The sequence below is a fragment of the Rhinolophus ferrumequinum genome, chromosome X, assembly GCF_004115265.2.
Source record: "Rhinolophus ferrumequinum isolate MPI-CBG mRhiFer1 chromosome X, mRhiFer1_v1.p, whole genome shotgun sequence".
Classification (NCBI taxonomy): Eukaryota; Metazoa; Chordata; class Mammalia; order Chiroptera; family Rhinolophidae; genus Rhinolophus; species Rhinolophus ferrumequinum.
This window is the reverse complement of record NC_046284.1, coordinates 112,511,941-112,524,183: the sequence shown is the minus strand read 5'-3', so window position 1 is coordinate 112,524,183 and position 12,243 is coordinate 112,511,941. Positions and strand designations below refer to the sequence as shown.

Sequence of the window (12,243 nt, the reverse complement as noted above, 5' to 3'; positions counted from 1 at the left end):
CAGAGTAGAAAGCAATCAGTGCCTGAATGAATTTGTGTAATTTTGAGGCGTGAGAGATTGTTTCTAGCTGTGGCATCCCAGGAATGGAGGAATAGTGTAGACATTATAGGAAACATTTGATCAGCCCTTATTTCACTGAGCTGACAAAACATGAATCCAACTCTGCCCTTCTCTCTCCTGGACCATTATCAGTTACCATACCTCAGGCTTGCAACCTTGTCACCCACCCACTTTGCAAATGGACACCTTTGTAGTTACACCTATACATACTTCTAGAGGGACACTTCCTAAACATTTCTGTGGTAGAATCTGAAGTTATATCCAATTATTCATAACTTTTCAGTTCGTTCCTATTTTAAACAATTTCCCACTGTTTCTAGTTCTCCCTGGAACATCTCATACTCTCTTTTCTGTCTTTACCCTTTTCCTCCTGCCAGAATAGTATCTTGCTTAACGGAAAGTAAGGGACCATGTGTGAGGAGCATCCCTTTTGGAGTATGAAGTATACATAGATAGTCTAGTACAGGTGAGGATGCTCATTCAACCCCTGTATAAACCACTTTATTCTGAAACTTTATCATATATTTCAGGCAGACCAATTATAACAACATAGTTTTATAATGTCCTTATTGTCATATGGCTCTTACTAATCTTTTATTAGTTACTCTGAAAATATTCTTTTGCTTTTATGATAGTTACTTTTCTAAATCCAATGTTTAAAAATACTTGTGAAGATAATGAAATAATCTTGTAAGAACATTTTTAAATTATAGTAGGATCTGAACTTGGTCTGACCCATATTCAAGCTAATCAAGTATTCTCACGCTGATGATATCAAGGAGTATTTTATGAACGTATATATTACCTTCTGTTGGCTTTGAAAGATTATGATTGTGTCCTAGTTTCTTATTAAATATATATGTATCCACAAATTTGTATAAAACATTTTTGAAACTATATTTTAAGGTAGACCACTAGTTAGTTTAAGAGGTCCTTCTTATTCCAGGACAATAGAGCATTACTTAAAATGGGAACCAAAATTTCATGGTAAAATAAAAGGTTAGATTGAGACTTTAAGTTGAGAAAATGGAACTAAAATTACAAAAGAAAAAGGTTATCTTATAGGTAACACAATTTAGGTTATAATAGCAACTATGTGCTATTTCTTGAAAGAAAGAATCAAGTGTTGTCTTTTTGGGGGGGAGGAGCAATTTTTTCCAGTAAAATTGTAGGCTAGGTCAGTGAACGGCTTTTACAATAAAAAGCGGATCATTAAAAAATACACAAAAGGCTTTGTCAGTTTTCTCTTCATTTTTGTATATTCTCGTCTTTCTGTCTTCATGCTTGTCGGTGTTTTATTCTAATATAATTCTATCAGATCATTTAACAGTGTCTTTGCCTGTGATTTTTCCTGAAAGATTTTGACACACTGGTAGGATAAAAACTTCTGCTAAAAGGGAGGAATGTTTGAGTGATGGCATTTTTGTCTGAGATCGCTTCATTAGTTAATATTTTCTTGTTTTGATGACTTTTGCTTCTTTATACATCATCGTAAATGTGGAGACTCACATAATGAATTCATAATGATACCTGAATGATAGTATTATAAATTTGTCTATTAGTGTAAGTTCCCACAGAGAAACATTAGCTAATAAACACCTAACTAACCAGAAGTCTCCATAGAATTAGTTCTGCTCAGTATTTGAATTTTCTGAGAAGAGAAAAATTGACCACAGACCAAGAAGACACTAGAGATTATTTAGTTAAAAGGTACTTTTCAGACTCCGTATAATGATAAATTTAGCCTAATTCTTCTACCCTTCCTAAAACCCTAGTCTTGTACAATGAGATTTGATGTTCAGATGATAATCTTTGCACTCTCGGATCGTCATTCTCTCATACACACATACAAGTGTCTGCCGCCCTCAATTTATTAAATAATCCAAGAGCACTGAGTTAAGCTAGATAGCTTTGGACCAGCAAAAATTAAAAACATTGTCTGGTCGGCCTTTACTTGAGGAGATCCTGAGGTTTAGAATTTATTTTCCACATACGTTTGGATCTTCTGATGTGATACCTTTTGCTTCTTTGGACTTTTCAGTCTTTCTCTGAATGTACAGGGGATGGGGCCTCAGCGTATAACAAGGAGACTGTCAGAGAGCTGTGTAGCAGTCTTCCGTTAAGATGGAGTTGAGGTTGTGTCTCTGCTTTTACTTCAAATAAAATTACTTGCATTCATTTCCTGCTGCTTCTGTTTTCTGGAGACAAATATTTTTCTCTTGGAATGGACATATTTATTCTTCTAAATCATGAGAAAATGTTTAAGATCATCCATTCTTTCCTCCAGTTTATTTCATCCTTATTTTTACCCCGACACTAGAAAGCTCTATGCTGATCTCTGGATCAAGGGAACTCTGGTCTCTTATTTTGTATAACAGTACAAAACAAGAGTTCATAATCGTTGGTCCTTAAATTTCAGAACTTGATTTCTCTGTAAGAGAGGACTTGAAACAAATGTTCCAACCCTTGGTTAGACAGAGAATTCAATTAAGTAAACGTGAGTGTTCTGACTAGTCATGATTTCACCCCACTGGCTTCTAATGTCCAAAATAGATCTCTTTCAAACTTCAGGGATTCTTCTAGGATTTGATGAACATATTGCACCTTTCATGATTAATAAATTTCCATTGTGCTTTACCCGGTTTTCATCTCTGAAGATTTAAGGGTTCTCAGTCTCTTACGGCATACATGGCAGCAGCACTGTTCAAACCCTCCAGGCCGTGTTAATTGCCCTCCTGTTGATGGTTCTTCTTCAGTCAGGGCAACCAGACTCAAACGTAGTACCCTTTTGGTTTTATGCAAGGATGGGTTGACTTTTATTCCCCTCTAGTGTACCAGTTTAAAGTTCCATTTTGGGGGGCCTCTTTGGCTATACAAGAATGTTAGGGTTGTGATTTCATAAAATAGGTTACAGCTATTTCTGGATTTCTTTTTCAAGCCCACGGTTCTTTAAAAATAGAGTTACAATAGAGTTTCAGCTCATCTTTAGATTTTCCTCTTTTCATCACTTATCTTTACATGTCTTTGGCTCCTGTGATCTCCCTTTTTAAAAATTATTTTCTTTTACTTTAGTGACTCTCCCTTCTTGATTTTTACGTATGTTAACTTGCCTTGCTGGCAAGCTTAGAAATAAGTTTATTTTCATATGATTTCACTCATGTGGAATAAAAAACTGGAAGCAACAAACGAACAGGACAAACAAAAACTCCTAGACACAATAGTTTAATGGTTACCAGAGGGTAAGGGGGGTGGGGGGTGGGAGATGAGGATAAGGGGGATCAAATATATGGTGATGGAAGGAGAACTGACTCTGGGTGGTGAACACACGATGTGATATATAGATGATGTATTACAGAAGTGTACACCTGAAATCTATGTAATTTTATTAACCAATGTCACCTCAATAGACTTAATTTTTAAAATGGGGGGGAGACATAGGTTTATTTTGTTTGTTTGTTTTTTACTTAATGTTCTTTTTCCCCCTGTTATTTAGTCACCAGTCAGTAGAATTTATATAACTTTGCCAGAGTTGCTGCCTTTTCTAAGCTCAGCACCGTTGGTGGTAACTGGTGACAGGTCCATCTGCATGCACATCAGCAGGAATTGCATGGAAGTACCAGCTCCTAGAGCTGCAAGGACCTTCAGCATCATCTACCGCATTTCCCCGAAAATAAGCCCTAACCGGAAAATAAGCCCTAGCATGATTTTTCAGGATGACATCCCCTGAACATAAGCCCTAATGCGTCTTTTGGAACACAGCTTAATAGAAGACCCGGTCTTATTTTTGGGGAAACACAGTAGTAGGACCCCAATCCCAATTTATAGCTGAGGAACCCAAGACCAAAGCTGCACAGCTAGTCTGTGGTTCCCTGAGACTAGGATGCAGACCCAGGGTCTTCCGTGAGTTTTGCTTCCGTCCATAGCATGCTGCTTTGTCACTCTGTGAGGCACCCTGTCACCTGCATCCCTGTGTGCTACTCAGTGTGGCATTCCCTTCACTCACCCTGAGAAAGCTATTCTTTCTAGACTTGGTTTTTTGGTTTGTAACCTGGAGGAGCCTGGCCTCCATAAGGAGTCCACGGGATTCTGTCAGCTAGGAGGCAGGGATTTCTGTGCTTGCTTCCAGGGGCTTTGCCGCCACCTTTAAAAAACCGCGTCACTGAAGTGTGCTGCTGCTTTCTGAACCTCTGAGGAGAGAAGCATGTGTAAATGGAATGTGCATTTCTTTTCGCCATCATCTGATCATTTAGTGCGCCAATTTTCATAAAGTGCAGGGTAGGTCAGGAATCTTAAAAGTACTCAGATGAACAAAAATGATAGGCTATCCCCAGGAGTGAAGCGTGTGCATTTTGCTTACACTTAGGGAGTTAATAACTCCATTACCTACTTGTTCCCACTTATTGCAATCTTAGTGTCAAAGTGCTTACCTCAACTTTTAATGCCTATTGATTGATGTAAGTTAGAGAAGCCTTCATTCCCTAAAAAAGATAAGAGTGCTCAAAGGAGGTGGTTTGGAGACCACATGCTAAGTGATTTTCTGAGCTTCTTTTTTTGAAGATTCCTTTCTCTTCTCTCTCTAACCATTCTTAAGTAGAGTCAGTATAGATTTGAATGATGTATAGGTAACAAAGTAGCAAAATTCAGTGAGGTTTAGGCTCACAATCAATGAGATTTTAATGAAGAGGAATCACAGATTATTAGATTTGGAAAAGGCCATAGGATTTTTTAGAGTATGTGTCTGAGGGGGTGCCCATTATTTATTTCATGAATGAAAAGTTAAGTGGCTTGCCCAAAGTCACATCTCAGTTAGTCAGTTAAAAGCATACAAAATCTAGGCTTCACATTACTGCTGCCTACGTCTTATGGGAAAGAGAGCAAGCTACCTATGAGCAAAGATTGCCTCATGGCACCAGTGAAAGCATTTCTGTGGGAAGTGTTTACTGAGCCCTCCTTTGTGCCGGGTCCTAAGTGGTTGGGTGTATGTGGTTGAACAGAAGAACTTAGGCCTGTCTTCCTAGAACTGTTGGTTTAGCAGTGTTGGCCACACAGATGGTAAACCAGTAAGCAAACAAATACAGAAGATGGTGAGAAGGTCTGTGAAAGAAATGTTGGGAGGACTGTGATAAGGAACAATGGGGACGGAGGCCTGCTTTGGTTTAAGCTCGTGGAGAGTGACATTTAAACTGAAACCCGAAGGAGCCAGCCCTGTAGTAGAATGAGAGTTCTGGGCAGAGGGAACAAGTTCAGAGGCCCTAAGGATGAAAAATAAAATTGGGGGCTATTTTGGGAACTAAAAGACTGACATGAGGGAAGAAGCAAGGGGCATGAGATAGGGACGGAAAAGCAGGCAGGGACCAGGTCATCAGAAAGCAATATATTTATCACTTGCTGAATTGCTTCCTGGTTAGAAGATCACTTGCTTCTTATTGAAATGCGTGTGACATTCTATGTCTGAGAGATAGGTGGAGTTTAGTTTGAATACCCCGACCTTGAGGGTAACTCAGATGGGATAGCAGAGAAGAAGGTCAGTCTTCCTAAGACTCAAGTTTGGAGTGTTCCCTCGGCTTCAGCAGTTCTAACAGTCACAAAACATCCCTTCTCTGGCGCAGCCCCAACTTGCAGAACAGCTGGCCCTCTGTCTCCCCTTCCCCAATCCTCTAAGCCACTTTGGGAAGTTCCCTGATGACATCACACATGTTCCCCCTGCTTTCGGGTGGCCCCTACTTGTGTCATGCTCTTTTCCCCTGATGCAGGCTGGGCTGGTTCACGGCCTAAGCCACTGTTGGCCTTAGCTGTCATCGCTGGGTCTTGCCTTCCTTCTGATAGGCAGTGTTTCTCTCTGCTTTTTCCTAAGCTGAGCTCCAGCCTTCTCCAAAGGATGCTCACTGCTACAAAGCCCCTCCTCTTGTTAGTCTTCTTTCTTTAAACTCAATTTGGCAGTTGGGATAGAAAATCATTTGAGAAGCACGCCTGGCACTGCACTGAGAATCTCCCCTCCTCCTTTGGTCCCATTCAGGCCTTTTCCTCCTGCGTATCTTGCTTAGGAAGTATGTCTTCCTAGGAGGCACCTTAATATTTCTTACCCCTAGCCCCAAACTCCATTTTCCTCCTCCCCAGACAGGCCTGAACCTGAGAGTCACACAGCTTAGACTCTCAAGCTAGGATTCTGACCCTTGCCCGAAAACATGAGGCCAGATGTGTTTCAGAATCCATAACTTTTGGACTTTAGAATGGAAATAGGGTGCTTTACTTGAGCACCCTGTAATCAGGTACTGTACAAAGCACAGCATGTGAGTATTCATACTAAGTGGGATGCAGGAAGCCTGTAAGTGGGCTCAGGTTCAGGTTTTGCCTTTGAAGAGATTTACCATAAACTTAGAAAAAGTGTTCAGGTTTTAGACTTATTTTTGGATTCTTGGAATTGCAGATGAGGGATTATGAACCTGTATCCTTATTTATACATATGTAAACATGGTAGTTAGAATTTCCCGCCTGAATCATAAAGCCTCATTTAAAATGAAGTGTTCCCTTCCGTGCTCCCCCTATTGGTCCATTAGCGTTAATGTGATTTCTGTCCTTCCTCCATCTCTGTGGGGCTTCTCATGAGTGACGTTGATGATATGGAAGAGTATGTTGGTTCAGCATAAGTTCTCCATCCCAGTACACCTACACCGTCTGGGATGGACAGATGGACATGCCACAGGACGACGGCAGGAACCTGCAGCAGCTGCTGTTCAGAGCGAAGATCAGACACTCCTAGAATGCCCTGCAACTTGACTGTGAGCTGCATTGTGGGTACCTGGCACATGACCTCTGTTCTCAGAGGTGACTGAGGTGCAGCCAGAGGAATCAAATGCTCTTTTAAGCCAAAGTTTCAGGCCAAACTTAAAAAATCAACTGCTGTAGGCGCTGCATAGAACCTCCTCTGCACACTGATGGTGGTTCACTCATTTTTACCTTTTTAAACTCCTTCCTCAGAATGTAGTGTTAGAGTTAACATGACAGTGGATTCACATGTCGTATCTGGAAGTCTGTTTTACACATATACTTTGCAATAAGGAGTATAAGAAAATTCAAGCAGAAAATTAGGTTTGTGCTGGTCAACTAAGCGTTTCTTTAAGTTTCTTATTTTTGATCCTTTCAACAAGAAAAAGTGATATTTAATATGCCATCCTTGGACTGCTTATGCAGAAGTACTCAAAGTGCAAAGTGAAATTAGTATTTTCAGTATTCTTAGAATTTTTTGAACGTAGTTTGAAAGCTTTAATTTTATTCGATTTGCCATTGTTTATATTCTAGAAAATGAAGAAGTCAAAGAAACGACTTTACGAGAGCTTAAAATGCTTCGGACTCTGAAACAGGAAAACATTGTGGAGCTAAAAGAAGCCTTTCGTCGGAGGGGGAAGTTGTACTTGGTGTTTGAGTATGTTGAAAAAGTAAGTCACTAATTGATGTTGTGAAGATTTGCCTGATTCTCTTATTTAGGGCTGTTTTGACGCTAATCCAGGAAGTATTATTTATTCTCTAGTGTGGCTTGTCAATGTACTCATTCTCTGAGGCCTTTAAAAATGCAAGTATTACCCATAATCATTGGAGAAGTCCTGATATATATTGAAAGATTTTGTGCAGTTTAACTGTACAGACATAATCTTAAGTTTAAACAGTGTATTGATTGGGCTTCTGAAATCTTACAATGTGTGTTCAACAAGTAATGTTTAGATTTGGTCTATTTTAATTAAACCTAAGCAAGACCTCTGAGGGAGGGACAAATAAGTTGGAAGTGGTGGTGCAGGGTGGTAGAGGTATGTGTAAGGTACTCACAAGCATAGGATGGCGTCCGGATCAGACCTAGGGTGGAGAGTGAGTGGGCTCACGAAGGAGCCTTTTGTGAATCGCCAGTGCTTTGGCTTTATCTGAGGGAAGGTGTGACAGGAGGCGCAAGGTGAGGCTTGAGGTAGTGAGACCACAAGTAAGAAACTGGAAGCATGGCTGAAAAGAAGAAAGGCACACAGTGTTCTAATTCTCTGCGTACTTGCTTTAGTGTATTTTTTAAAAAATTGTTAACTATTAATGACAGTTTTAATGATGTGACCTGAGGATAAATGTACGCTACAGTAATCAGTATTGTGCACCTATGATTTCTTGGCTCGCAGCTGACCTTCATCAGTGGGTTATTGTCAAGAACTTAAACCAGTGCCTTAACAAGAGTAAAATAAACTGGAGCCAGACGGACCTCTTAGAGGTTTCCTTCACCACTAAAGAGGGGGCCCCTCCTGCTGATTTCCTTTGTTACTATCTAAAGAAGATTTAGACTGGAGAGGTTTTTGTTTGCTTTAGGTCAAGTCCCAAGTGCTTTCTATGTCATAAATGACAGTATCACCACCACCATCATGATCATGAGATGGAAAGCAGTGTTGCCAAGACTACTGACCAGTAATGTGGCTTTTGAATTAATTCAGCCTTTACAGATTCTTTTTCTATTTAAAAAATATATACAGTAATTTCATTACAAGCAAAAGTTGAAAAATATTACAAGGCTCTTTGTTGTTTTAAACACTGTTCGTGTTTTTCCAAAATCTGTTTGAAGGTTTCTTTTTCTGTGTCAATTTATGTATTTCCCTAGGATACCTTCCCCACCAAAATGAAACTGAAATTTGCTATTTTTTAAAAAAGTTATAAAAGGATTGCTGTAAAATCAGATGCTCTCTATATTATTTTCAGTTGTCAAAAATGATCATGACATTTGTAGCTTTTACTGCCAAATAATAAAATTGTGACATCTATTTCAGTTTATCCTTTTTCTTTCTGATCTGCTCATGGTGATTGTTCACAATTGGTAACAATTTAGTAGAAGCAAATGGAGAAATCACCTGTGTGGATCAGACAATCTGTCATGTCTGAGATCTCTCTGCTGGTATGTGGCAGAGCTGCTACCGGGTTTCCCCGAAAATAAGACCTACCTTGAAAATGAGCCCCAGTTAAGATCGTCAGCCAGATGGACGCATTTAGTACATTATGGCGATGTTCCAGAAGAAGATCACATGACTGTATTTGAATAAATGTAGATTGCTGTACATGAAAAAGTAAGACATCCCCTGAAAATACGCCGTAACGCATCTTTTGGAGCAAAAATTAATATAAGACTGGTCTTATTTTCGGGGAAACACGGTACCAGCACTCCAGTCTTCTGACCTCCGGGCCTGGGATTCTTGCCCTGGCTCTGTGGGTTTTCAGTGGAAGGTGACCATCACCCCTCCCATCAGTGGCAGTGCCTAATGATTGACGATTAGTCTCAAAAAGGGAAGTAGAAAGAAGTTCCTAAAGGATAGGGGGTTGGGTTGTAACAGATGCAGGATCACAGGAGCTTAAACAAAATAGAAGTTTCTTTCTCACGAACTAATATTCAGGAAGGCAGTACAGGGCTGGTAGTAACTGCTCCACAGCCATAGGAGACCAAGGTTGCTTCCGCCTTTTGCTCCATCACCCCTGAAATGTGGCCCTTGTCCTCAAGGTCAAGATAGAGCTCCGGCTACCATATCCCATTGGCCAAGGCTTAGTTGCATGGCCACACTTGCTGCAAGGCAGAGGGGAAATGTACTCTTCATTCTGGCCATCTATGCATTCATTTACAAATTGTGTTACTGTGGAGAAGAGAAGAATGGATATCGGGATTGTCCTCTCTGCCACTGGGGGATTTAGAGTTGAATAGGAAATGACACACAATTTACTTCCTCTGTTACAAAGCCCTCTTATTTCCCCTGGGCATTTGGGACCTCCTATGCACTTGTTAATTGAAAAAGGCAATTCAAATAGATAATCATTAAAAAATGGTGCATACACACTTTCAACATTTTATATTAACTTAAACGTAAACTTAAACTTAACGTAAACTTAACGTAAACTTAAACTTAAAACTTATCGCTATATGTTTACCATTCTTCAGAGGTAGAGTCAAGGCCTTTTGAGTAGTGTTCTGATGGGTCTTTCTTGCATACATCATACTCATAATGCATCAACTATGATATCCTGTGTCAGCTTTTTAAAAGTGAAGCAAAAGCTTAAAAGCATTGCAAAGCAATCTCTGCAGAATCCTGATGCCGCCACCACCTGTCCTTGCCAGTGTTCTTATGGTTGCTGCACTCATATTTGATTAGACAGCAGTATGTTTGGTGCCTTTTGTTTATTAAGTCTTTCCAAAGTATTCAACTTAACTTTCTTATTAACAGCAACTCTCTTTCTTTAAAACATTATTTCATTGGTTTATATAATATTATAAATATGTATGGGAGTGCTGTGCACAAACAACTGACTCCTTATATGTATACAACTTGACTTGTGGGAACAAAATTGTGAAGTTGTATGAGAGTAGCGGTTTTCTGACTTTTTGGTCTCAGGACTTCTTTACACTTCTTAACATTATTGGGAACCCTAAGAGCTTTTTATTAATATGGGTTTTATCTGTTAATATTTTTCCTATTGGAAGTCAGAACTGAGCAATGTGAAAATATTTATTAAGTCATTTAGCAATGACAATAAACCCGTATGTATTAGCATAAATACATTTGTGTGTCAGTCATTCTTTTAAGTAAAAACTGGTGTTCCACAAGAAAAGTGGCTAGGTTAGTTTGCAACTCAAATGCCCAAGTGCTTTTCCTCAAGACAACCGCCATGCTTTGGTGTGCGGCAGAAACAAGTGCTTTATGTGTATTCCTCATTTTAACATGTAGGTTCCTAAAATGACATGTACTCAACAATTGATATTTAATAAAAGTAATTTTACTGCTTCATCATAGACATCCTTACCTAAAACTGGTTTGTTTTTGTTTTAACCGCAAAGTTGTGGCATTGGAAAATCCAGTGCCTTAGCCTATACTGAGGTGCCACCAATTTACCCATTGTTGCTTTGTGCCATCAGTGTAAATGCCAACACAGTGAAAAAGGCTGAGTGTTATTATGACTTCATTGGCCCTCTGCAGTGTCGGACAACCGCCTCCAGAGAGCCACAGATCACACTTTGAGAACTGCTGTCCTTCGTGGTCGTCTACAAACAATAAACTCTAATTGTGTTTATAAACTTAGTCTTGTGCTTTACAGAGGGAATGGAGAATGTTTGGTTAACCTGGAAATTCAGTGAGACTGGTTAAGTGGCGTTTCTACATAATAAAAAAGTTGCATAAATTGTAGAAGGCTCTCTGACTCCAGACAAAAATCCAGACTAAGATTTTTGAATATTGATTTGTTTGGAGTCTTGTGAATTTTTATTTCAACAGTATTTTCTAGCCTGTTTTAATTTTTGTACTGATTGTATTGATTACTGCTAATCTTTGGGAGCTTTTTTTTTTTAAGAATATTTTCTAGGTCTCCCAGGAATATTTTCAAGGCTTGATTTTATTGCAGTTATATCAAAGGTGCACAATGCACTGTGTTACTATGACTGTTTCCCCCTCCTTTACACATTACAGTGTCTTATCTTTACTTTGGATTGCTTTCCCTTTGAAAAATGCTAAAATGGTGCCTGAAAGGTTTTAGAGAGAATGAGAAGTACACAGGGTTATTATTTGGGACAGCACTGGGGAGTAGTAAAAATGGAATTTCTTTTAAAGGGGAACCTTGATTTAATACAATATCCTGCTTCAGCATGAAAAAGGTTATAGATGGAAAACAAAACAATTAAAAAAATGCAAGCTGTGTATTGGATGAATTATCATCCAAGACGCTTTTATAAATTGTTAATACATGATGTGTGAGCCTACCTTATTTTGGAGATTAATTGCTCCCTGTTTAACTTTTAGAATATGCTTGAATTGCTGGAAGAAATGCCAAATGGAGTTCCACCTGAAAAAGTAAAAAGTTATATCTATCAGCTAATCAAAGCTATTCATTGGTGCCATAAGAATGATATTGTTCATAGAGGTAAGTATGGAATTTTTGAAATGGAAAATATTAAAGCATCAAATAAAGTTAATAAAATATTTCATGTTACTGTCATAAGAATAGTTCCACAGGTACTGACATTCCATTTAAATTAAATATGTTTTGAAAATACAGGATATGAAACACTGTTGGCCTTCCAAGTCTCCTTTTGTATCACCAAAAGGATGGACAGAAAATTTATTTGGATATTATTGTACAACCTCTGTGTTTATATAATCATATCTACCCTTAACTGCAGAAACACCTAGT

General features: G+C 39.0%; 1 protein-coding gene across 2 annotated transcripts in view; it reads left to right on the top strand.

Moving 5' to 3' along the window:
- CDKL5 (cyclin dependent kinase like 5) overlaps positions 1-12,243 on the top strand; it is a 157,428-nt gene that overhangs the window by 98,959 nt on the left and 46,226 nt on the right. For both annotated transcript variants that reach the window (XM_033119851.1, XM_033119841.1), the window contains exons 5-6: positions 7,360-7,496; positions 11,853-11,973. In XM_033119851.1, the coding sequence (XP_032975742.1) occupies positions 7,360-7,496; positions 11,853-11,973 (258 nt within the window). The remainder of the gene's footprint in view (positions 1-7,359; positions 7,497-11,852; positions 11,974-12,243) is intronic.